The 25,712-nt window shown below is 49.8% G+C and overlaps 1 protein-coding gene across 1 annotated transcript in view; it reads right to left on the reverse strand.

The window, feature by feature from the left end:
- The window catches only part of RIPOR2 (RHO family interacting cell polarization regulator 2), a 91,012-nt gene that overhangs the window by 5,022 nt on the left and 60,278 nt on the right, over window positions 1-25,712 (reverse strand). The window contains exons 13-20 of the mRNA XM_038771017.1: window positions 21,568-22,038; window positions 18,148-18,350; window positions 16,548-16,716; window positions 12,175-12,307; window positions 8,961-9,122; window positions 8,713-8,871; window positions 6,937-7,136; window positions 4,593-4,676 (exon numbers count right to left, since the gene is read on the reverse strand). Coding sequence (XP_038626945.1) covers window positions 4,593-4,676; window positions 6,937-7,136; window positions 8,713-8,871; window positions 8,961-9,122; window positions 12,175-12,307; window positions 16,548-16,716; window positions 18,148-18,350; window positions 21,568-22,038 — 1,581 coding nt within the window. The remainder of the gene's footprint in view (window positions 1-4,592; window positions 4,677-6,936; window positions 7,137-8,712; window positions 8,872-8,960; window positions 9,123-12,174; window positions 12,308-16,547; window positions 16,717-18,147; window positions 18,351-21,567; window positions 22,039-25,712) is intronic.

Genomic DNA, 25,712 nt, shown 5'->3' on the forward strand with positions numbered 1-25,712 from the left:
ACAAGTTGGCAACATCTAGAGACAATCCCTACCCAACAGCGGGCTCATTCATTCATATTTATTGAGCACTTACTGTGTGCAGAGCACTGTACTAAGCGCTTGGGAAGTTCCAGTTGGCAACATATAGAGATGGTCCCTACCCAACAGTGGGCTCATTCATTCATTCAATCGTATTCATCGAGCGCTTACTGTGTGCAGAGCACTGTACTAAGCGCTTGGGAAGTCCCAGTTGGCAACGTATAGAGACGGTCCCTACCCAACAGCAGGCTCATTCATTCATTCAATCGTATTTATCGAGCGCTTACTGTGTGCAGAGCACTGTACTAAGCGCTTGGGAAGTCTCCCAGTTGGCAACATATAGAGATGGTCCCTACCCAATAGCGGACTCATTCATTCGTATTTATTGAGCGCTTACTGTGTGCAGAGCACTGTACTAAGCGCTTGGGAAGTCCCAGTTGGCAACATATAGAGACGGTCCCTACCCAACAGCGAGCTCATTCATTCATTCAATCGTATTTATTGAGGGCTTACTGTGTGCAGAGCATCATCCGAGCCCTCCTGTAACCCCACCTCCTCCGGGGAGGCTTCCTGACCGATTCCCAACACCCCACTGTGTATCAACTCCAACAGTTACACACTTCCCAACTTATGAAATATCTAATCATACAGTTAATTATTTTATTTCATCCTGGCTGATTCATTTGACTCTCTGTCTGATCTTTGGCCTTCCCTGTAGCTGCGGGTCGTTCTATACGTCTTCCTCCCACTCCCCATTCAAGCGTAAGCTCCCTGTGGACAGAGAAAACGGGTTTTCCTTCTCCCACTCCCTTTTACATCGCCCACTGAAGCATCAGCGCGCAGCCACCCCAAAACACACACACACACACTCTTCTCTCTCTCTCTTTCCCTTACATGTATATATGTTTGTACATATTTATTACTCTATTTTGATTGTACATATCTATTCTATTTATTTTATTTTGTTAGTATGTTGGGTTTTGTTCTCTGTCTCCCCCTTTAAGACTGTGAGCCCACTGTTGGGTAGGGACTGTCTCTATATGTTGCCAACTTGGACTTCCCAAGCGCTTAGTACAGTGCTCTGCACACAGGAAGCGCTCAATAAATACGATTGATTGATTTCTCTCTCTTTCCCCCTCTTTCTCTTTCTCTCTCTTTCTCTTTCTCTCTCTTTCCCTCTCTTCCTTCCTCTCCCCCTCGTCCCCCTCTCCATCTCCCCCGTCTTACCTCCTTCCCTTCCCCACAGCACCTGTATATATGTATATATGTTTGTACATATTTATTGCTCTATTTATTTATTTTGATTGTACCTATCTATTCTATTTATTTTATTTTGTTAGTATGTTGGGTTTTGTTCTCTGTCTCCCCCTTCTAGACTGTGAGCCCACTGTTGGGTAGGGACCGTCTCTATATGTTGCCAACTTGTACTTCCCAAGCGCTTAGTACAGTGCTCTGCACACAGGAAGCGCTCAATAAATACGATTGATTGATTTCTCTCTCCCCCTCTTTCTCTTTCTCTCTCTTCCTCTTTCTCTCTCTTTCCCTCTCTTCCTTCCTCTCCCCCTCGTCCCCCTCTCCATCCCCCGCATCTTACCTCCTTCCCTTCCCCACCGCACCTGTATATATGTATATATGTTTGTACAGATTTATTACTCTATTTATTTATTTTACTTGTACCTATCTATTCTATTTATTTTATTTTGTTAGTATGTTTGGTTTTGTTCTCTGTCTCCCCCTTTTAGACTGTGAGCCCACTGTTGGGTAGGGACTGTCTCTCTATGTTGCCAACTTGGACTTCCCAAGCGCTTAGTACAGTGCTCTGCACACAGTACGTGCTCAATAAATACGATTGATTTCTCTCTTTCCCCCTCTTTCTCTTTCTCTCTCTTTCCCTCTCTTCCTTCCTCTCCCCCTCGTCCCCCTCTCCATCCCCCGCATCTTACCTCCTTCCCTTCCCCACCGCACCTGTATATATGTATATAATGTTTGTACAGATTTATTACTCTATTTATTTATTTTACTTGTACCTATCTATTCTATTTATTTTATTTTGTTAGTATGTTTGGTTTTGTTCTCTGTCTCCCCCTTTTAGACTGTGAGCCCACTGTTGGGTAGGGACTGTCTCTCTATGTTGCCAACTTGGACTTCCCAAGCGCTTAGTACAGTGCTCTGCACACAGTACGTGCTCAATAAATACGATTGATTTCTCTCTTTCCCCCTCTTTCTCTTTCTCTCTCTTTCCCTCTCTTCCTTCCTCTCCCCCTCGTCCCCCTCTCCATCCCCCGCATCTTACCTCCTTCCCTTCCCCACAGCACCTGTATATATGTATATATGTGTGTACATATTTATTACTCTTTATTTATTTTACTTGTACCTATCTATTCTATTTATTTTATTTTGTTAGTATGTTGGGTTTTGTTCTCTGTCTCCCCCTTTTAGACTGTGAGCCCACTGTTGGGTAGGGACTGTCTCTATATGTTGCCAACTTGGACTTCCCAAGCGCTTAGTACAGTGCTCTGCACACAGGAAGCGCTCAATAAATACGATTGATTGATTTCTTTCTCTTTCCCCCTCTTTCTCTTTCTCTCTCTTTCCCTCTCTTCCTTCCTCTCCCCCTCGTCCCCCTCTCCGTCCCCCGCATCTTACCTCCTTCCCTTCCCCACCTCACCTGTATATATGTATATATGTTTGTACAGATTTATTACTCTATTTATTTTTTTATTTTACTTGTACCTATCTATTCTATTTATTTTACTTTGTTAGTACGTTTGGTTTTGTTCTGTCTCCCCCTTCTAGACGGTGAGCCCACTGTTGGGTAGGGACTGTCTCTATATGTTCCCAGCTTGTACTTCCCAAGCGCTTAGTCCAGCGCTCTGCACACAGTAAGCGCTCAATAAATACAATTGATTGATTGATTGATTGATCTGTATCCCTTCCGCCATTAAGAAGCGACTCCAGAGGGGAAGGGGAAAGGGGAAATCGAAACCCATCCACTCTGGAATGTCAGAGGGTCCGGGGAAAAGGTTTGGAGACGAGGGAAATGGCAACTCAGGCGGTTTTGGGTTCTCCCTGAATGAATTCAGATGCCTTTCTCTCAGATACGCTCCCAAATCGATTGTGTTACCATTTCATAACTTCGAAACTCCGGCCCCTTTCTCCACTGGATTCTTCCGAGCTCTTTCTTCTAGGAACGTGGCCAAGATTCATTTTCCTCTGGGAAACTCTTTTCGGGACAAAGCAGCAGCCCTGAACTCTTTTGTCTTTAAAATGCAAGGCCTCATTTAGCTCAAATCATTAAATCAGCCGTAAAAGAATCTGTCTTTTCCTATCTTGCCCTTTACAGCTATTTCTCTTCGGTTCAGGGATTCCGGTTGGCCGAGAAGAGCGCTTATTTTTCTGGGTTTGAACTTAATGGCCAATTCAGACACAGAATGCTAGATTACGCTGCACTTTTGGGGAAATTAAGTTGAAGAGAATGAATGAAATTAAGGAGGCAGGACGTATAGTCCAGAAGAAAAACCCCAGAGACCTTGGAGAAGTCCCTTAACTTCTGTGTCCCTCAGATACCTCATCTGTAAAATAGGAATTAATCAATCATCATCATCAATCGTATTTATTGAGCGCTTACTGAGTGCAGAGCACTGTACTAAGCGCTTGGGAAGTACAAGTTGGCAACATATAGAGACAGTCATCATCATCAATCATATTTATTGAGCGCTTACTATGTGCAGAGCACTGTACTAAGCGCTTGGGAAGTACAAGTTGGCAACATATAGAGACAGTCCCTGCCCAACAGTGGGCTCACAGTCTAAAATCAATCAATCGTATTTATTGAGCGCTTACTGTGTGCTCTGCACTGTACTAAGTGCTTGGGAAGTACAAGTTGGCAACATAATTAAGAATAAATGAATGAATTAAGACTGTATGCCCTATGTGGGACAGGGACTACGTCCAAACAGATTATCTTGTATTTTACCCCAGGGCTTAGTGCAGTGCCTGGCACATAGTAAGCGCTGAACAAATACCTTTTAGAAAAAAAATTCCCTGATTTCAGTAAAACTCACTTCCCAGAATATTTTCGCAGGAAGCTTTTCCTTGCATTCTCTCGAGGCTGGTCCTATTCCCGCTTCTGTGAGGAAACTGAGGCACGGAGAAGTTACGCAGCCGTCCCCAAATCACAGAGCGGGCCCGTGGTAGAGCCGGGATTAGAACCCAGGTCCTCTAGCTCCAGGGCCCTTTCCACTGGGCCGCACTGCTTCTTTGGATCAGTGAGCCAAGCAAGGATCATAAAGCACGAGAACCAGCGTGGCTCAGTGGAAAGAGCCCGGGCTTTGGAGTCAGAGGTCATGGGTTCGAATCCCGACTCCACCACATGTCTGCTGTGTGGCCTTGGGCAAGTCACTTGACTTCTCTGAGCCTCAGTTACCCCATCTGTAAAATGGGGATGAAGACTGTGAGCCCCACGTGGGACAACTCGATCACCTTGTATCCTCCCCAGTGCTCAGAACAGTGCTCTGCACATAGTAAGTGCTTAACAAATGCCATTATTATAAAAGAGCATCACTGAGGGTTACCTGGAGGCTCCTCAGGGCCAGGCAGGCTGATTTCTGGAGCCGGACGTTTGCTTTGGTCAGTTCTTCACAGTAGTAGAGCGTCGCCTGGGGAGACAGAAAGCGCTTAGTACAGTACTCTGCACACAATATAGAGATATATTGATATATATATATATCAATATTGATATATATAGAGATATATATTGGGCTGGAGTTTAGAAGTTATGAAATGGTAACACAATCGATTTGGGATCGTAGCTGAGAGAAAGGCATCCGAATTCATATGTATTACAATATACAGTAAGCGCTCAATAAACACGATTGATGATGATGACAGAAAGCTTTCGCATTTCGAGGGGGAGAGGGAAGCTAAAGAGAGGGAATCCTTGGCGCCTCGCATCAAGATGCGCCCAGCCAAGTCCAGAGAAGCAGCTTGGCCTCCTGAATAGAGCGTGGCCCTGAATGCTAATCCCCACTCTGCTACTTCATTCATTTACTCCTTCGATTCATTCAATCGTGTTTATTGAGCGCTTACTGTGTGCAGGGCACTGTACTAAGCGCTTGGAAAGTACAACTCAGCAACAGATAGAGACGGTCCCTACCCAACAACGGGCTCACAGTCTAGAAGGGGGAGACAGACAACGAAGCAAAACCAGTAGACAGGCATCAAGAGCATCAAAATAGATAAATAGAGATCTATGTAGAATAAATAGAGTAATAAATCTCCCCCCCCGTCCCCCTCTCCATCCCCCCATCTTACCTCCTTCCCTTCCCCACAGCACCTGTATATATGTATATATGTTTGTACATATTTATTACTCTATTTATTTTACTTGTACATATCTATTCTATTTATTTTATTTTGTTGGTATGTTTGGTCTTGTCTCCCCCTTTTAGACTGTGAGCCCACTGTTGGGTAGGGACTGTCTCTATATGTTGCCAATTTGTACTTCCCAAGCGCTTAGCACAGTGCTCTGCACACAGTAAGCGCTCAATAAATACGATTGATGATGAATAAATCTGTAAAAATATACACAAGGGCTGTGGGACGGGGAAGGGTAGAGCAGAGGGAGGGAGTGGGGTGATGGGGAGGGGAGGAGGAGCAGAAGAAAAAGGGGCCTTGTCTACTGGGCGACCGTGGGCAAGTCACTTCACTCCTCTGTGCCTCGGTTATCTCATCTGTAAAACGGGGATTTAACACTGGGAGCCCCACCCGGGTCATGGACTTGGGTCAGTCTGATTAGCTTGTATCGATCCCAGTGCTTACTACAGTGCCTGGCACATAGTAAGTGCTTAACAAATGCCATAAAAAAAGAAAGTTCACCTCTTTGGCTACAGACAAGGAGCAGAAGCAAATCACTATCTTCTCTCAGAATGAAAAGTCCACGAGGGTGGGGGAACGTGGCTCATGCTTGCTGTATCTCTCAAGCACTTAGTAATAATAATAATAATAATGATAGCATTTATTAAGCGCTTACTATGTGCAAAGCACTGTTCTAAGCGTTGGGGAGGTTACAAGGTGATCACGGGGGGCTCACAGCCTTCATCCCCATTTTACAGATGAGGGAACTGAGGCCCAGAGAAGTGAAGCGGCTTATGCTTGCTGTATCTCTCAATCACAATCACAATCAAGTGAAGATCTCTTGGTTTTCATTCATTCAATCATATTTATTGAGCGCTTACTGTGTGCAGAGCACTGGACTAAGCGCTTGGGAAGTCCAAGTCGGCAACATATAGGGACGGTCCCTACCCAACAACGGGCTCACGGTCTAGAGACAACAAAACAAAACATGTGGACAGGTGTCAAGTCACCAGAATAAATAGAAATAAAACTAGATACACATCATTAAGAAAAGAAATAGAATAGTAAATATGTCCAAGTAAAATAAATAGAGTAATAAATCTGTACAAACATATATACAGGCGCTGTGGGGAGGGGAAAGAGGTAGGGCGGTGGGGTGGGGAGGAGGAGAGGAAAAAGGGGGCTCAAACAGATCCTCTTCCATCTTGATTAGCTTCCTTAAACATTTAATCTTCATGGGCAGGACTTTGAATCCCACAAAGAGGTAGGGCCGGGGGGGGGGGAGGAGGAGAGGGAAAAGGGGGCTCAAACAGATCCCCTTCCATCTTGATTAGCTTCCTTAAACATTTAATCTTCATGGGCAGGACTTTGAATCCCACAGGCCGGCTACTCTGAACTGAATCCCAGAATCCGGCTGGATCCCAAGGGGATCCTTCAGGGGGGCGGCTTCTGTTGGAGGGGGTGTAGACACTCTGGTGACATGAGAGTTAAATAGGGTCCTGTACCCCTTGAGGTCTGAGCCAGGACATCTGGGCCCCCTCCATCCCCAGCCCTGCCCCTCACCTTCTCCCGGAAGGCCCGGTTCTCGGAGGCGGCTGCCAGGTGCCGGGCTACTGTTTGGCTGACCTCGTCGTGGTCGTCGTCCCTGTCGGCCAGGAGCGAGGCTAGGGCTCGCAGAATGTCCTCCTGGGCCACCGGGCCTCCCTCGGCCTCCCAGAGTGGCCCCACGTCGCTCCGGGTCTGCAGTGCTTGGATGGCGGAGGCTGGGGGAGAGGGAGGAGGCTGCTCAGGGACCCTCAGGACAAGGCCCAGACCAATAATAATGATGGCATTTATTCATTCATTCATTCAATCGTATTTATTGAGCGCTCACTATGTGCAGAGCACTGTACTAAGCGCTTGGGAAGTACAAGTCAGCAACATACAGAGACGGTCCCTACCCAACAACGAGCTCACAGTCTAGAAGCAGGAGACAGACAACCAAACAAAACATGTAGACAGGTGTCAAAATCGTCAGAACAAATAGAATTAAAGCAAGTGCTGGAGGGCTAAGGGAGTGGTGAATAAAGAGAGCAAATCCAAGTGCAAGGTTGATGCAGAAGGGAGTGGGAGAAGAGAAAATTAGGGCTTAGTCAGGAAAAACCTCTTGGAGGAGATGTGCCTTCAAGGTGGGAAGAATGATCGTCCATCAGACGCAAAGAGGGAGGGTGTTCCAGGACAAGAGCAGGATGTGGGAGAGAGTTTGGCAGTGAGATAGACTAGATCGAGGTACAATGAGGCAGTTGGCTTTAGAGGAATGAAGTGTGCAGGCTGTGTTGCAGTAGGAGAGCAATGATGTAAGGTAGGTGGGGCCAAGGTGATTGAGTGTTTTATAGCCGATGGTAAGGAGTGTCATTTTGTTAAGCGCTTACTATGTGCAAAGCACTGTTCTAAGCGCTGGGGAGGTTTCAAGGTGATCAGGTTGTCCCACGGGGGGCTCACAGCCTTAATCCCCATTTTCCAGATGAGGGACCGGAGGCCCAGAGAAGTGAAGTGACTTGCCCAAAGTCACCCAGCTGGCAATTGGCGGAGCCGGGATTTGAACCCATGACCTCTGACTCCAAAGCCCGGGCTCTTTCCGCTGAGACACGCTGCTTCCCGATTATCCAGGCTGTGGGTTATCCGGGCCCAACACCCCCATCCCATTGGCTCACGTCGAGGCCCGGGAGTTGCCGCTCGGACCCAGAGGAAGCCGTAACGGCAATCAATTTTTTTTTAAATGGTATTTGTTAAGCACTTACTATGAGCCAGGCACTATAATAATAATAATATTTATTATTCATAATGAATTGATTATTAAATTAATAAATAACAATATTTATTAAGCACTTACTATGTGCAAAGCACTGTTCTAAGCGCTGGTACTGTTCTAAGTGCTGGCCAAGCGCCGGGATAGAAACAAATTAATCAAGTTGGACACAGTCCCTGTCCCTCATGGAGCTCACTGTGGTCATCCCCATTTTACAGATGAATAATAATAACAATAATAATAATGGCATCTGTTAAGCTAGAATAGATGAGATCACTGAACGAACCCGCCCCGGACGACGGGCGACACCCCTCCCTTGCCCCCATAACCCGTAGGGGACCCTTTTGGAGAGCCACAGATGCTAGACTAACGGCCCCCTCCAACCAATCAATCAATCGTATTTATTGAGCGCTTACTGTGTGCAGAGCACTGGACTAAGCGCTTGGGAAGTCCAAGTTGGCGACATATAGAGACGGTCCCTACCCAACAGTGGGCTCACAGTGGGCCCGCCGGTGCTGCTCCTCTCTGGATTGGCAGGAGCCGGGACTCACCATGCCGTGCCAGCTGGGCCAGGTGGGCCTGCAGGTCGTCTACCCCGCGGCTGGCCAAGTAGCCGTGATACTGGAACACCGTGACGGGCTCCGCGCCCAGGCTCGCGGGCAGCAGCATCTCCGCGTGGTCCAGGATCTGGGCCACCAGCATCCGGAAAGCTGCCGGAGACAAGACCGGCCGGGTCAGAGGTCAGCGGGGGGCAGAGGGCACCCGAATCACGCCGGCCGCCGCGGAGGCCCGCACGTACCCGCGTCCGCAAACCCCGGGTGTTGGGCGTCGAGCGTCCGGGCAAAGGTGGCATCCAGCTGGGCCAGGACCCGGGCCGCTGAGGCGTGGTACATTTCCGGCGGGCGACAGCACGCGGTCCAGAAGGCCAGGAGCCCCGACTTCTCGGGAAAATCTGGGATGGCTGGAGAGAAGCCCCCGCCCGTAGGGAAGCCGCCCATCCTTTCGCTTCATCCTCCCCCAACCCCAACGTGGCGAGACCTTCCTGTCAGCCCGGGGAGGGGGCTTGAGCTGTGCCCTCCATGGACAGGGAATGTGTCTGTTATATCGCTATATTGTCCTCCCCCAAAGTGCTCTGAGCAGCATAAGTGCTCAATAAATACAATTAAGTGAATGAATTTCTCCGTTCTGCCCATTAATCGTATTTTTTGAGCGCTTATTTTACTTGTGCATATTCTATTTATTTTATTTTGTTAATTTGTTTTGTCCTCTGTCTCCCCCTTCTAGACTGTGAGCCCACCGTTGGGCTTATAAATAGAGTAATTAATAAATAGAGTCTTCCCAACATAGCCAAGATCTGCCATGTTGGGAAGACTCTATTAATTACTCTGTTTATTTATTTTACTTGTACATATTCTATTTATTTATTTTATTTTGTTAATATGTTTTGTTTTGTCCTCTGTCCCCCCACTTCTAGACTGTGAGCCCACCGTTGGGCTTATTAATAGAGTAATTAATAAATAGAGTCTTCCCAACGTGGCCAAGATCTGCCTCATTGGGAAGACCCTATTAATTACTCTATTTGTTTATTTATTTTACTTGTACATATTCTATTTATTTATTTTATTTTGTTAATATGTTTTGTTTTGTCCTCTGTCCCCCCCTTCTAGACTGTGAGCCCACCGTTGGCCTTATTAATAGAGTAATTAATAAATAGAGTCTTCCCAACATGGACAAGATCAGCCACGTTGGGAAGACTCTATTTATTAATTACTCTATTTATCTTACTTGTACATATTCTATTTATTTTATTTTGTTAATATGTTTTCTTCTGTCCTCTGTCTGCCCCTTCTAGACTGTGAGCCCACTGTTGGGCTTATTAATAGAGTAATTAATAAATAGAGTCTTCCCAACATGGCCAAGATCCGCCATGTTGGGAAGACTCTATTTATTAATTACTCTATTTATTTTGGTTGTACATATTCTATTTATTTTATTTTGTTAATATGTTTTGTTTTGTCCTCTGTCTCCCCCTTCTAGACTGTGAGCCCACCGTTGGCCTTATTAATAGAGTAATTAATAAATAGAGTCTTCCCAACATGGCCAAGATCCGCCATGTTGGGAAGACTCTATTTATTAATTTCTCTATTTATTTATTTTACTTGTACACATTCTATTTATTTATTTTATTTTGTTAATGTGTTTTGTTTTGTCCTCTGTCTCCCCCTTCTAGACTGCGAGCCCACTGTTGGGTAGGGACCATCTCTAGATGTTGCCAACCTGGACTTCCCAAGTGCTTAGTCCAGTGCTGTGCACACAGTGAGCGCTCAATAAATACGATTGAATGAATGAATTTGTGTACTAATCAATCAATCATATTTATTGAGCGCTTACTGTGTGCAGAGCACTGTACTAAGCCCTTGGGAAGTACAAGTCGGCGACATACAGAGGCGGCCCCTACCCAACAGCAGGCTCCCAGTCTAGAAGGGGGAGGCGGACAACCAAACAAAACATGCGGACAGGTGTGAAGTCGTCAGAATAAATAGAATTAAAGCTAAATGCACATCACTAACAAAATAAATAGAATTCATTTATTCATTCAATCGTATTTATTGAGCGCTTACTGAGCACACTATAGAATAGTAAATATGTACAAGTAACATAGAGTCATAAATATGCACAAACATCCCCTCGTCCCCCTCTCCATCCCCCCCATCTTACCTCCTTCCCTTCCCCACAGCACCTGTATATATGTATATATGTTTGTACATATTTATTACTCTATTTATTTTACTTGTACATATCTCTTCTATTTATTTTATTTTGTTAGTATGTTTGGTTTTGTTCTCTGTCTCCCCCTTTTAGACTGTGAGCCCACTGTTGGGTAGGGACCGTCTCTAGATGTTGCCAACTTGTACTTCCCAAGCGCTTAGTCCAGCGCTCTGCACACAGTAAGCGCTCAATAAATATGATTGAATGAATGAATGAAATGGGGACTGCCTCTATATGTTGCCAACTTGTACTTCCCAAGCGCTTAGTGCAGTGCTCTGCACACAGTAAGCGCTCAAGAAATATGATTGAATGAATGAATGAATGAAATGGGGACCGCCTCTATATGTTGCCAACTTGTACTTCCCAAGCGCTTAGTGCAGCGCTCTGCACACAGTAAGCGCTCAATAAATACGATTGAATGAATGAATGAAATGGGGACCGCCTCTATATGTTGCCAACTTGTACTTCCCAAGCGCTTAGTGCAGCGCTCTGCACACAGTAAGCGCTCAATAAATACGATTGAATGAATGAATGAAATGGGGACCGCCTCTATATGTTGCCAACTTGTACTTCCCAAGCGCTTAGTGCGGCGCTCTGCACACAGTAAGCGCTCAATAAATACGATTGAATGAATGAATGAAATGGGGACCGCCTCTATATGTTGCCAACTTGTACTTCCCAAGCGCTTAGTGCGGCGCTCTGCACACAGTAAGCGCTCAATAAATACGATTGAATGAATGAATGAAATGGGGACCGCCTCTATATGTTGCCAACTTGTACTTCCCAAGCGCTTAGTGCAGCGCTCTGCACACAGTAAGCGCTCAATAAATACGATTGAATGAATGAATGAAATGGGGACCGCCTCTATATGTTGCCAACTTGTACTTCCCAAGCGCTTAGTGCGGCGCTCTGCACACAGTAAGCGCTCAATAAATACGATTGAATGAATGAATGAAATGGGGACCGCCTCTATATGTTGCCAACTTGTACTTCCCAAGCGCTTAGTACAGTAAGCGCTCAAGAAATACAATTGAATGAATGAATGAATGATGATGAGTGCCAATGTGTGTACGGGGGCGTCTGGAGGGGCGGGATTGGGGGATCCCTGACTGGAATTTGGGTAGCAAAGCGGCCCAAGACTCGAGCTGTGATGGATGATAATTAAGTGAGAGGATGATTAAGTGAGAGACAGAGGTCCGGCCCCCGTCCACGCCACCACGGCGGGCGGCCCGGCCTGTGCCCACCTTCCAGAAGCGAGCCGTCGTCGTCGTCCTCGTGGCTGAGGGCGGCCAGCGTCCCCATCACCTTCACCTGCTGACGCAGTTTCCGCAGGAGGCTCCTGGCTACCGGCGGGGCCTCGCTCGAGAAGACAACACGCTGGCGAGACACGGATCATCATCATCATCATCAATCGTATTTATTGAGCGCTTACTATGTGCAGAGCACTGTACTAAGCGCTTGGGAAGTACAAATGGGCAACATATAGAGACAGTCCCTACCCAGCAGTGGGCTCACAGTCTAAAAGGGGGAGACAGAGAACAAAACCAAACATACTAACAAAATAAATAAATAAATACATAAATAAAATAGAATAGATATGTACAAATAAAATAAATAAATAAATAGAGTAAAAAATATGTACAAACATATATACATATATACAATCCATCGGTCTTATTGATTCAGCTCTTACTCCGGGCAGAACGCTGTACTGAGTGTTTGGGAGAGGACAATAGAGTCAGGAGACAGGATCCCTGCCCTCAAGGAGCTAACAGTCTATGGGTGCAAAGCACTGTACTGAGCCCTCCGAGGGTACAATAGAGTTAGTAGACACGGTCCCTGCCCTCAAGAAACTTGAGTCTACTGTGTGCAGAGCACTGTGCTGAACTCTTGGAGAGGACAGTAGAGGTAGTAGCTATTGCCACTGACCCGCTCGACCCTTGGCATTGGCGTGGCGGCCAAAAACGACGGAGGAATGGACCCACGCGGTGCCCACGGACAGGGTCCCTCCCAAAGGGCTCGCAGAGCCTTGGCGCTAAACTCCAGCTCTAAAGGTGAGGCCAGATTAGCATTCCCGGGTGATAATAATAACGATGGCGTTTGTTAAGCGCTTACTATGTGCAGAGCACTGTTCGAAGCGCTGGGGGGGATACAAGGTGATCAGGTTGTCCCACGGGGGGCTCACAGTCTTCATCCCCATTTTACAGATGAGAGAAGTGAAGTGACTTGCCCGAGGTCACACAGCGGACATGTGGCGGAGTCGGGACTCGAACCCATGACCTCTGACTCCAAAGCCCGGGCTCTTTCCAGTGAGCCACACTACTTCTCTGGTACCCTTCTCGGGTACCACACGTACACACGACGTGTCCGTACCGCATCATGCCACCCCCGCCACTCCCGCACGAGCCCATTCCCTTGACCCAAAATTGAAGGTGGGGGAGATTATTTATTATTATAGCATCAGTTTAGTGCTTACTATGCGCCAAGCACCGTTCTTGCTAATCAACTAGTCATTCATTCATTCAATCGTATTTATTGAGCGCTTACTGCGTGCAGAGCACTGTACTAATTATTATTATTATGATGGCATTTATTAAGCACTTACTATGCACAAAGCACTGTTCTAAGCGCCGGGGAGGTTACAAGGCGATCAGGTTGTCCCATGGGGGGCTTACAGTCTTCACCCCCATTTTACAGATGAGGGAACTGAGGCCCAGAGAAGTGAAGTGACCTGCCCAAAGCCACGCAGCTGACAATCGGCAGAGCCGGGATTTGAACCCATGACCTCTGACTCCAAAGCCCGGGCTTTTTCCACTGAGCCACGCTGCTTCTCTAATGGGTCGTGGGTTCAAATCCCGGCCCCGCCAACTGTCAGCTGGTGGACTTTGGGCAAGTCACTTCACTTCTCTGGGCCTCAGTTCCCTCATCTGTAAAATGGGGATGAAGCCTGTGAGCCCCAAGTGGGACAACCTGATCACCTTGTATCCTCCCCAGCGCTTAGAACAGTGCTTGGCACATACTAAGCGCTTGGGAAGTCCAAGTTGGCAACCTATAGAGATGGTCCCTACCCAACAGCGGGCTCACAGTCTAGTCCCACGCGGGGCTCACCGTCTTAATTCCCATTTTACAGAGGAGGGAACTGAGGCACAGCGAAGTTAAGTGACTTGCCCAAGGCCACCCAGCAGACAAGTGGTGGAGCCGGGATTAGACTGTGAGCCCACTGTTGGGTAGGGACTGTCTCTATATGTTGCCAATTTGTACTTCCCAAGCGCTTAGTACAGTGCTCTGCACACAGTAAGCGCTCAATAAATACGATTGATGATTAGAACCCACATCCTATTTACTAATGATGTACATAGATCTTTTAATCTATTGGTTCTGACGATTTTGACCCGTGTCTCCATGTTTTGTTTCGTTGTCCGTCTCCCCCTTCTAGACCGTGAGCCCGTCGTTGGGTAGGGACCGTCTCTATCTGTTGCCGACTTGGACTTCCCGAGCGCTTAGTACAGTGCTCGGCACACAGTAAGCTCTCAATAAATACGACTGAATGAAAACGAATGAACCTCCTCCGACTCTCAAGCCCGGGCTCTATCCACTAGGCCGGTGTGGCTCGGTGGAAAGAGCCCGGGCTTGGGAGTCAGAGGTTCCGGGTTCTAATCCCGGCTCTGCCACTTCATCATCATCATCAAATTGAGCGCTTACTATGTGCAGAGCACTGGACTAAGCGCTTGGGAAGTCCAAATTGGCAACATCTAGAGACAGTCCCTACCCAACAGTGGGCTCACAGTCTAAAAGGGGGAGACACAGAACAAAACCAAACGTACTAACAAAATAAAATAAATAGAATAGATACGTACAAGTAAAATAAATAGAGTAATAAATCTGTACAAACATATATACATATATACAGGTGCTGTGGGGAAGGGAAGGAGGTAAGAAGGGGGGCATGGAGAGGGGGACGAGGGGGAGAGGAATCAGCTGTGTGACTTTGGGCAAGTCACTTCACTTCTCTGGGCCTTAGTTACCTCATCTGTAAAATGGGGATTAAGACTGTGAGCCCCAAGTGGGACACCTAATTACCTTGTATCCCCCCCAGCGCTTAGAACAGTGCTTTGCACATAGTAAGCGCTTAACAAATGCCATTATTATTATTATTATTATTATTATTATTATTATTATAAGCCATGCTGCCTCTCAGGAGATGTTTGCTCACGGACAGGATTGCGTCTGACGCAGGGGCAACGAGGATGGCAGCTTGGTTTTTTAATTTTGGTAAGAGGAGGCCGACCCTCCCGGAGCCAGGGAGGACCCCTCCCCATCCCCATCCATCGAGAAGCAGCGTGGCCCAGTGGAAAGAGCCCGGGCTTTGGAGTCAGAGGTCGTGGGTTCGAATCCCGGCCCTACCACCTGTCTGCTGTGTGACCTCGGGCAAGTCACTTCACTTCTCTGAGCCTCAGTTCCCTCATCTGGAAAGTGGGGATGAAGACTGTGAGCCCCGCCGTGGGACAACCTGATCACCTTGTAACCCCCCAGCGCTTAGGGCAGTGCTTCGCACAGAGTAAGCGCTTAACAAATGCCAACATTATTATCATTATTATTATCCCCCAGGGCAGAGGGCGGCGCGAAGCCAGGCAGCGGGCCTACAGAGAAGCAGCGTGGCTCATTGGAAAGAGCCCGGGCTTTGGAGTCAGAGGTCGTGGGTTCGAATCCCGGCTCTACCACCTGTCTGCTGTGTGACCTTGGGCAAGTCACTTCACTTCTCTGAGCCTCAGTTCCCTCATCTGTAAAATGGGGATGAAGACTGTGAGCCCCCCGTGGGACAACCTGATCACCTTGTATCCCCCCAGCGCTTAGGACAGTGCTTTGCACAGAGTAAGCGCTTAACAAATGCCAACATTATTATTATTATTATTATTATTATTATTATTATCCCCCAGGGCAGAGGGCAGCGCGAAGCCAGGCAGCAGGCCTACAGAGAAGCAGCGTGGCTCATTGGAAAGAGCCCGGGCTTTGGAGTCAGAGGTCACGGGTTCAAATCCCGGCTCCGCCAACTGTCAGCCGGGTGACTCTGGGCAAATCACTTCACTTCTCTGGGCCTCAGTCACCTCATCTGTAAAATGGGGATGAAGACTGTGAGCCCCAAGTGGGACAACCTGATCACCTTGCATCCTCCCCAGCGCTTAGAACAGTGCTTTGCACATAGTAAGCGCTTAAGAAATGCCGTCATTATTCAATCAATCAATCGTATTTATTGAGCGCTTACTATGTGCAGAGCACTGTACTAAGCGCTTGGGAAGTACAAATTGGCAACACATAGAGACAGTCCCTACCCAACTGTGGGCTCACCGTCTAAAAGGGGGAGACAGAGAACAGAACCAAACATACCAACAAAATAAGATAAATAGGATAGAAATGTACAAGTAAAATAAATAAATAAATAAATAAATAGAGTAATAAATATGTACAACCATATATACATATATACAGGTGCTGTGGGGAAGGGAAAGAGGTAAGATGGGGGGATGGAGAGGGGGACGAGGGGGAGAGGAAGGAAGGGGCTCAGTCTGGGAAGGCCTCCTGGAGGAGGTGAGCTAATTATAATTATTATTATTATTACCTGCACAAGTTGCGTGCAGTATCGCAAGTGCCCGACGATTGCCACGTCCAGGCTCTCGTTTCCGGAGGTCAAAGGGAGGGGGCTGCCAGCCACGCTGGTCCCGACCCCCGTGTCTTCGGTAAGCGCCTCGCTGAGGTGGGCCCGGCCGTCCAGGGGGTCTGGTCTGAAGCTGCGGAGGCACAAGGGGAGGGCGGGCTCTCAGGCTGGAAGCTCCCCGAGGGCAGGGACCACGTCTGCTAATGCCATTGCGCCCTCCCAAGCGCTGGGTACAGTGCTCTAATAACAATAATGACAAGCAGCCTGGCTCAGTGGAAAGAGCGTGGGCTTTGGAGTCTGAAGTCACGGGTTCGAATCCCGGCTCCGCCACGTGTCCGCTGTGTGAGCTTGGAGAAGTCACTTCACTTCTCGGAGCCTCAGTGACCTCATCTGGAAAATGGGGGTGAAGATTGTGAGCCCCGTGTGGGACAGCCTGATCACCTTGTATCCCCCCCCCAGCGCTTAGAACAGTGCTTTGCACATAGTAAGCGCTTAGTAAATGCCATTCATAATAATAATAATGATGGCGTTTGTTAATAATAATAATAATGGCATTTATTAAGCGCTCACTATGTGCAAAGCACCGTTCTAAGCGCTGGGGAGGTTACAAGGTGATCAGGTTGTCCCTCGGGGGGCTCACAGTCTTAATCCCCATTTTACACATGAGGGTACTGAGGCCCAGAGAAGTTAAGTGACCTGCCCAAAGTCACACAGCTGACAATTGGCGGAGCCGGGATTTGAACCCATGACCTCCGACTCCACAGCCCGGGCTCTTTCCACTGAGACACACTGCTTCTCCAAACCTAACACTAAACCTAACACTAAACCTAACATAAATTAACGTAACGGCAAACAACCGAACACAAAAAGCCCTGTCAGGGAGGGGATTGGGGTGAATACATATAACTGATTAGGAGGTTTGAATTTGGGCACATCACTTAACTTCTCTGTGCCTCAGTTCCCTCATTTGTAAAATGGGGATTAAGACCGTGAGCCCCACGTGGGACAGCCTTGGGTACCTTGCATCCCCCCAGCGCTCAGAACAGTGCTTGGCCCATAGTAAGCGCTTAACCCATACCAACTTTATTATTATTTTCCCAAAACCTGTGTACGCACCAGCCACGGTTGAGACCCCGATTTCCTGCTTCACGCTTGGCACGTGGTAAGCGCTTAACTTAGAGAAGCAGCGTGGCTCAGTGGAAAGAGCCCGGGCTTTGGAGTCACAGGTCATGGGTTCAAATCCCGACTCCCCACTTGTCGGCTGTGTGACTTTGGGCAAGTCACTTCACTTCTCTGGGCCTCAGTTCCCTCATCTGCAAAAGGGGGGATTAAGACTGGGAGCCCCCCGTGGGACAACCTGAGCACTTTGTAAGCTCCCCAGCGCTTAGAACAGTGCTTTGCACGTAGTAAGCGCTTAATGAAGGTCATTATTATTATTGTTATTAACAGGTACCACAGTTATTATTATACCACGATGCTTTCTGAGGACCACCCTGCCTTTCCGTGTTCTCCCGGAAGAAACAAACCGTCGGCCAGTTCGGGGAGGCTCACCCCTCTCACATACCTCATCTTCTCCGTCTCGCTGTCGGAAAACACGGAATCGTCGACTCCTCGGATGGCGCAAACCCTAGCGCCGCCGTCATCTTCCTCCTCGTCCTCCTCCTCCTCCAGGTCAGAGGTGTTGAGGAAGTCAAAGCTTTCTAAAGCGCTTTCAACGGCGAGGCTCAAACTGGAACCTCTGCTGTGACCTCCTCGCGGGGACTTGCTCTGCAAAGGGCAGAAGGCGGCAGTGAAAATCCCGGGGATGCCCCAGGATAATACCCCTTCCGGCCCCCCACCATCCGCTACGAGGCGGCGTGGCCTGGCGGAAAGGCCCGGGGCTGAGAGTTCGAGTCCCCGCTCCACCGCGGCCCCGCCGCGTGACCTCCAGCTGGGCCTCAGTTTCCTCCTCTACCAAATGGGGATGAGGTCACTTGGGAGCCCCGTGTGGGACAGGGCCCGTGTCGGATCTCCACACCCTGCATCCACCCCAGCGCCTGGCACAGATTTGAGGGCTTAATCACGTCACCACGATCGTCGATATCACCGCACCCCATCCAACACTCAACACCAAATGCTTAATGGATACCATCGCCGTTAGTGTCGCCAACATCGCGCCCGATTCAGAGTCAAACACCGCGCTCGCTTTCAATCTTTTATTGCGGACGGCGTTTTAAATCTTCACAGCCATCGGGGACAGAGCCAGGAATCCCCCCCCGGGAGCTGCCACCGCTTTCCCACACCCCAGACGTAGGCCGGGAGCTCTCCGAAAGGCAGGGCGCGGGATGGCCCGTCCCTTCCCCGCCAACCCGCCGATCTTCCTTCGGATGCCCGGGTTCTCCAAGGAGGCGGACGGGGTCCTGGGGGTTTTCCCGGGCCGGCCGGGTCGGGGGCTACCTGCCTGGGAGGACACAGCATCCATCCTGGATTCTGAGGGGATGGGAGGGGGACTGCGTCGCTGCCATAAATAGGAGCGGAGATGCCGGGGGGCTTCGGGGAAAGGGGGAGGATAGGGGGAAAAAACGACCCCCAAGTATCCTCGCGGGTGGAAAAGGACCAGGAGTCGTCTTCCGTCTTGTGACACCGCGGTTCTATCGAGCTTCTCAAGGAGAGGCCGGGGGCACCTTGCTCGGCTCTGTCTCGGGCACCCCGGGGGGAGCCCAGAGCCCGCGGGTGGAAGTCTTCCAGGCTCTGACCTTAGAGTTCCACTCAAGAGGCAGCATCATTTAGTTTCTGATCCACGAGCTGCTTAGTCTCCTGGGGGAGGGAGGGGGAAGGAGATAGAGAGAGAGAAAGAGAGAGAGAGCGCTGTGTCCAGCTTACTCTAGCCCTTCCTGGCAGGGCTACCAACCGCAGGGGAAAGTGGCACACTGCCCCGGTGCTTTTGGACCGCCAAAGCCCCCTGGTCATTCTGGCAGAGAGGAGGTGGGACGAAGACCCAACCCAATTCTAGAGAAGGAAGAGGCCCCGAGAGATGTCACCCAGTCCAGTCAGCGTCATGGTTCCTCTAGCTTTGGACTCTGTTTCCAATGGGGCGCTAGGCCACTGGGAGGAATGGTGTGATGGTTATCCTCCTGGGCACCCTGCCAACATCCTTGACTCTCCCTCTAGTGAGGCAGCGCAAACCATCCAACTCCCCTGGCTTGCCCCTCGTCCTCCCTGACTCTCCCTCCTGTGACCCAGCATCCAACACCCCATAGTTTCCCCCAGTGACCCCGAACGGACCATCCTTCACCCCGACTCTCCCATCCCCATCCCCGACTCTCCTCTAGTGACCCAGGATGAATCATTCATCTCTGGACCCCCAACGGACCATCCTTCACCCCGACTCTCCCATCCCCATCCCCGACTCTCCTCTAGTGACCCAGGATGAATCATTCATCTCTGGACCCCCAACGGACCATCCGACACCCCTGACTCTCCCATCTCCATCCCCGACTCTCCTCTAGTGACCCAGGATGAATCATTCATCTCTGGACCCCGAACGGATCATCCAACACCCCTGACTCTCCCATCTTCATCCCCGACTCTCTTCTAATGACCTAGGATTCATCTCTGGATCGATCCAAACCACACCACTGGGAGAACAACCTCCGGGGGAAATGAATTCCAATTGTCCTCTCCCACAATTATCCCTTTTTCCTGGGGCAGTGGGATTTCACATGACCAACGCCCCATTCTTCTGAAATGCCAAGTACCATCGGGAACAGCCAGTCTTCAAGGAGGGCAAGGCATAAACGACCATTCTTCTAGAGCAGCTAGTGAGACATTAGCCCTACTGCTGGTCTTCCTTACCCCCTCCGTGACTTTTAGTACAGTGCTCTGCCCACAGTGAGCGCTCAACAAATACAACTGAATCAATGACTTTGGAAACAAAGCCTCCCAGGACACTGGAAGGAATAAGTAATCAGGAGGAATGAAAAGCTGGTTATCATCGTCCCCATTTGACAGCTGAGGAAACTGAGGTCCAGAGAGGTTGAGTGACTGGCCCGAGATCACACAGCAGGCCAGGGGCAGCACCAGGATTAGAACCGGGCCGCCCGACATCGATCCCGCGCCATCTCCAGGAACCACACCGTGACCCAGAGAGAACAGGGAATCAGAAGGAGGAATCGCTTGCACCGATTCTCCTATCTACGTTGAGCTCCGAATATAGAAGAGTAGTCCTTGGGAGGTGGGGATTTTTTATTATTACCACAGCATCTGAGCATTTGTAAAATACGGGTGAGGGCGTCTGCCTCTTCTTGGCCCACAGAGAAGTTGGGGGGGGGGGGGGCGGTCAGAGAGTATCCAGAGCGGGTTGGAGAAATGAAAGGGATTATTATTGGTATTAGTATTAATAATACCAATAAATGATGGCCAAACACATCCGCGGCTACGGTCGTCTCCATGGCGACGAGGGGGCTATGCTGATGGTCGTTTAGGGAACAAAGCTGGGGAAATGAGCTGGGGGAGCCGGTTTTGGAGGGGTTGGGTAGGGACCGTCTCTATATGTTGCCAACTTGTACTTCCCAAGCGCTTAGTACAGTGCTCTGAACCCAGTAAGCGCTCAAGAAATATGATGGAATGAATGAATGAAAAGTGGGACCGACAGACTCGCAAGGAGCAGGGGGTGGGCGTTGTGGGGGGAAAGGGCAGCGAGGGAACCCTCCCCTGGGAGTCCTTAGCTATGGCTGCCACTTCCCCCTGCCCTCCCCCTAAGATTAGATTAATCCCGGGATGACTGTGGTTTGGGAACAGGCCGTGGGATGCGTCTCCCTGAGGAAGACACCAAGGACGACTCCCCAGCCCTTGATCCCACTAGACTGGAAACTCCTGGAAGTGTGCACCGTCTCTAAGGCACTGTACTCTCCCGAGCTCCGCGCCCGGAAAGTGCTCAATAAATCCCACTGGCTGGTGGCCCATTGGGAGCCGGGCCCCCCGAGGCGGCGGAGAAGGCACTCACTTTGAGAACGTCGTCCAGGCGCGTGGCCTCGCGACTCAGGTCCCGGAATTCCTGGTAGTGGTCCCTGTGGGGGTCCAGGGTGAGGAAGAGCCCCTGGAAAGCCTCCTCCAGGCTCCCGTCCGGCGTCCGGCTCCCGGCGTCCGGCTCCCCGCCGGCCGGGCCTCCGGACGGTCCGTTGGCGGAGGTCAGTCTCCGCACCAGCTGCTTGGTGATGTTCCCCTCGAAGGCGTCCAGCTCCACGGGCTTGAGTTCCGACCCCTCGTCCGAGTCCGGGCCGTCCGGGAAGAGACGGCCCCCGCCGGGGGGCTCCTCCGGGGATGCCGGGCCCGCGGGGGTCACGGTGATTTCGGGGTGGGCCGAGGCGGCGGGAGGAGGGGTGCGGTGCCCGTGGGACGGGTCGCTGAGGCGGAGCACCGGGGACTTCACCGTTGCGGCCCCCCCGTTCTCAAAGATCTCATCCGGCAACGTGGCCTGGGAAACCAAGGCACAACAGGAAAGAGCATTGAGGCCAATCAATCGAACCGTCCTATCTTCTGAGCGCTTACTAGACGCGGAGCACTGCCAGCTGTGTGGCTCTGGGCAAGTCGCTTCACTTTTCTGGGCCTCAGTTCCCTCATCTGTCAAATGGGGATTCATTCATTCATTCAGTCGTATTTAGTGAGCGCTTACTGTGTGCAGAGCACTGTACTAAGCGCTTGGGAAGTCCAAGTTGGCAAAATATAGAGACGGTCCCTACCTGACGGCGGGCTCACAGTCCTCCAGGAGGCCTTCCCAGATCAATCAATCAATCAGTCGTATTTATTGAGCGCTTACTGTGTGCAGAGCACTGGACTAAGCGCTTGGGAAGTAAAAGTTGGCAACATATAGAGACAGTCCCTACCCAACTGAGCTCCAGCTTCCCAGACTGAGCCCCTCCCCATTCCCCCCGCCTTACCTCCTTCCCCTCCCCACAGCACCTGTATATATGTTTGTACATATTAATTACTCTATTTTATTTGTACATAGTTATTCTATGTATTTTATTAAAATGTTTTGCTTTGTTCTCTGTCTCCCCCTCCTAGACTGTGAGCTGAAAAGTGGCAGAGCCACGATTTGAACCCCTGACCTCTGACTCCAAAGCCCGGGCTCTTCCCACTGAGCCACGCACAGTCCCTTTTCACCACAGTCGTTTCATCATCATCATCATCATCAATCGTATTTATTGAGCGCTTACTGTGTGCAGAGCACCGTACTAAGCGCTTGGGACGTCCAAGTTGGCAACACATAGAGACGGTCCCTACCCAACAGCGGGCTCACAGTCTAAAAGGGGGAGACAGAGAACATAAACCAAACGTACTAACAAAATAAAATAAATAGAACAGATATGGACAACCCGTGCCGGTGAGGAAAGGGGGGAGGACATTAGTAACCCCCGTCTTACAAATGGGGAAACCGAGGCCCAGAGAGGGTGACTCAACTGAGGTCACCCAGCAAGGCCTCCTGACCTTCTTTAAGCAAGGCAAGTGTTTGCAAGCCAGTAGACGCCACGGCAAACCGAAAAGAGATCAAACTCGCCAAGCAAATGTCATTCTCCAACCTCGGCAGCGTCCATCACACAGCAAACACCCGGGACGAAGCCCAAGGGAAGCCATCCGTCTTGGACCCTCTGGCTGATTGAGCTGCTGGCAGGTCACCACCCCCTGGCTCAAGAGCGGCCTGAGCCCTTTCCAAGCCAATCGTGCCCCCCTAAAATCCCACCTCTTCCAGGAGGCTTTCCCTGATTGATTCGGAAACCCCCCCAAGTCGTGTCCTCGCCTGGGCTCTGAAAAAGGATCGGTCGACCGGGGAATAGGGGAGGCCCTGGAGCTGGTCGTCTCCCTGCAGCAGCTCATCAGTGGTGGGGGGTGAAGTGGGGGGGACACCCCAACTCACGTAGAGCTCGAGTCCGGCCTGAGAGGGCAAGACACCGGTGGAGCAACTGCGTTGCAGCTTGGCAAAGAAAGAGACGGGCAGCGCCGCGGACCAGCCGGCTGGACTCCACCTCTTTTGCGGCCGGGGCGAAAACGGGACGGTTATCGTGGCATCCCGGGGGTCCCCATGCTTCCCCCCCCCTGCCAGCGCCGCCGCCAGCTAGATCCGCGCAGCCTCTTCCTCCGACCCGGAGGGGCCTCGGTTGGCTTTGTGACCTGACGCGGGTCGCTTCTCCGCCCCTCATCATCCTCAATCGTATTTATCGAGCGCTTACTGTGTGCAGAGCACTGGACTGAGCGCTTGGGAAGCACAGGTTGGCAACGTATAGAGACGGTCCCTACCCAACAGTGGGCTCACGGTCTAAAAGGGGGAGACGGAGAACAGAACCAAACATACTAACAAAATAAAATAAATTGAATAGATATGTACAAGTAAAATAAATAGAGTAATAAATGCATACAAACATATATACATATATAGAGGTGCTGTGGGGAAGGGAAGAAGGTAGAAGCTCAATAAATGCGATTGATTGATTGATTCTATTTATTTTATTTTGTTACTATGTTTGGTTTTGTTCTCTGTCTCCCCCTTTTAGACTGTGAGCCCACTGTTGGGTAGGGACTGTCTCTAGATGTTGCCAATTTGTACTTCCCAAGCGCTTAGTACAGTGCTCTGCACATAGTAAGTGCTCAATAAATACGATTGATGATGATGATGATGCAGAGCACTGTACTAAGCGCTTGGGAAGTACAAGTTGGCAACATATAGAGACAGTCCCTACCCAATAGTGGGCTCACAGTCTAAAAGACTCACTCACAGTCTAAAAGACCTCACTCTCCTCATCTGTGAAACGGGGATTCCCGCGCCTCCTTTTTTGTTCCGATGGCATTTATTAAACGCTTACTATGTGCAAAGCCCTGTTCTAAGCGCTGGGGAGGTTACAAGGTGACCGGGTTGTCCCACTGGGGGCTCCCATTTAATCCCCGTTTTCCAGATGAGGTAACTGAGGCACAGAGAAGTGAAGTGACTTGCCCAAAGTCACACAGCTGACAATTGGCGGAGCCGGGATTTGAACCCATGACCTCTGACTCCAAAGCCCGGGCTCTTTCCACTGAGCCACGTGGCTTCAAATGAAATAACAGGCATAGAGAATAATAATAATCATGGCATTTGCTAAAATACCTACAGTGTTTTGCACATAGTAAGCATATAATAATAATAATAATTGTTATTATTATTATTATTATTATTGCTAAGCGCTTACTATGGGCCGTTCTAAGCACTGGGGTAGTTACAAGGTAATCAGGTTGTCCCACGTGAGGCTGCTTCTCAACTATGTGCCTCTGTTCTAAGCGCTGGGGAGGTTACCGGGTGAACAGGTTGTCCCACGGGGGGCTCACAGCCTTCACCCCCATTTTACAGATGAGGGAACTGAGGCCCAGAGAAGTGAAGTGACTTGCCCAAAGTCACAATGCAATACTACATTAATGCTTTATTGGTGTTTGAGAGTGTGGCTTCGTAGATAGATAGAGAAGCAGCGTGGCTCAGTGGAAAGAGCCCAGGCTTGGGAGTCAGAGGTCGCGGGTTCTAATCCCGGCTCTGCCACTTGTCTGCTGTGTGACTTTGGGCAAGTCACTTAACGTCTCCGTGCCTCAGTGACCTCATCTGTAAAATGGGGGTGAAGACTGTGAGCCCCCCGTGGGACAACCTGATCACCTTGTATCTCCCCCAGCGCTTAGAACAGTGCTTGGCACACAGTAAGCGCTTAAAAAAATATCATCATTATTATTAGAGCACGGGCCCGGGAGTCAGAGGACCTAGGTTCTTACCCCGGCTCTGCCACTTGTCTGCTGTGTGACCTTGGGCAAGTCACTTCACTGGGCCTCAGTTGCCTCATCTGTAAAATGGGGTTGAAGACTGTGAGCCCCGCGTGGGACGGGGACTGTGGGCAACCCAACTTGATTGAATCCAACCCAGAGGAAGCAGCGTGGCTCAGTGGAAAGAGCCCGGGCTTTGGAGTCATAGGTCATGGGTTCAAATCCCGGCTCCCCCAATTGTCAGCTGGGTGACTTTGGGCAAGTCACTTCACTTCTCTGGGCCTCAGTTCCCTCATCTGGAAAATGGGGATGAAGACTGTGAGCCCCACGTGGGACAACCTGAAGACCTTGTATCTACCCCAGCTCTTAGAACAGTGC

This window comes from Tachyglossus aculeatus, chromosome X2 (assembly GCF_015852505.1).
Source record: "Tachyglossus aculeatus isolate mTacAcu1 chromosome X2, mTacAcu1.pri, whole genome shotgun sequence".
NCBI classification, from domain to species: domain Eukaryota; kingdom Metazoa; phylum Chordata; class Mammalia; order Monotremata; family Tachyglossidae; genus Tachyglossus; species Tachyglossus aculeatus.